Source organism: Diorhabda sublineata, chromosome 9 (assembly GCF_026230105.1).
Source record: "Diorhabda sublineata isolate icDioSubl1.1 chromosome 9, icDioSubl1.1, whole genome shotgun sequence".
Lineage (NCBI taxonomy): Eukaryota > Metazoa > Arthropoda > Insecta > Coleoptera > Chrysomelidae > Diorhabda > Diorhabda sublineata.
In genome coordinates, this window is record NC_079482.1 from 2,818,571 (window position 1) to 2,819,271 (window position 701).

The 701-nt window shown below is 32.2% G+C and overlaps 1 protein-coding gene across 1 annotated transcript; it reads left to right on the plus strand.

The window, feature by feature from the left end:
* LOC130448984 (uncharacterized) lies at positions 1-336 on the plus strand. Its single transcript, XM_056786617.1, has one exon. The coding sequence runs from the start codon at positions 1-3 to the stop codon at positions 334-336; it is 336 nt and encodes a 111-aa protein (XP_056642595.1).
* Positions 337-701: the final 365 nt, after the last annotated feature.

A 701-nucleotide genomic window follows, 5' to 3' on the forward strand; every position in this document is an offset into this window, starting at 1 on the left:
ATGAACGAATTAATCAACGAATCAACCAACGAATCAATGAAGGAATCAATCAACGAATCGATCAACGAATCATTCAACGAATTAATCAACGAATTAATCAACGAATCAATCAACGAATCAATCAACGAATCAATCAACGAATCGATCAACGAAAAAATTAACGAATCAATCAACGAATTAATCAACGAATCAATTAACGAATCGATCAACGAATCGATCAACGAATCGATCAACGAATCGATCAACGAATTAATCAATGAACGAATCAATCAACGAATTAATCAACGAATCAATCAACAAATCAATCAAGAAATCAATCAACGAATTAATCAATGAATCAATCAACACATAGATGAATGGATCAGTGAATCGATCAACGCATAAACGAATTAATCAGTAATCAAAGATTTACAGCAGGTAGGTCATTTTTAGATCACAGTATGTGAAGAAATAACGTTTGCGAAAAACAAGAATCAAAGTTCGATGATCAATTCGTCTATGCGTTTGGCGATTCATTGATTGATTCGTTAAATAATTTGTCTATGCGGGAATTGATCATTTATTTGTCTATTGACCGATTGATTGAGCTGTTAAGCGATTCTGTGTTTCAATAGTTTATACGTTGATTGATTCGTTGATAAAATCGTCTATGTGTTGATCAATTCGATTATGTGTTAGTAAATTAACGTTTCTATGCGTGA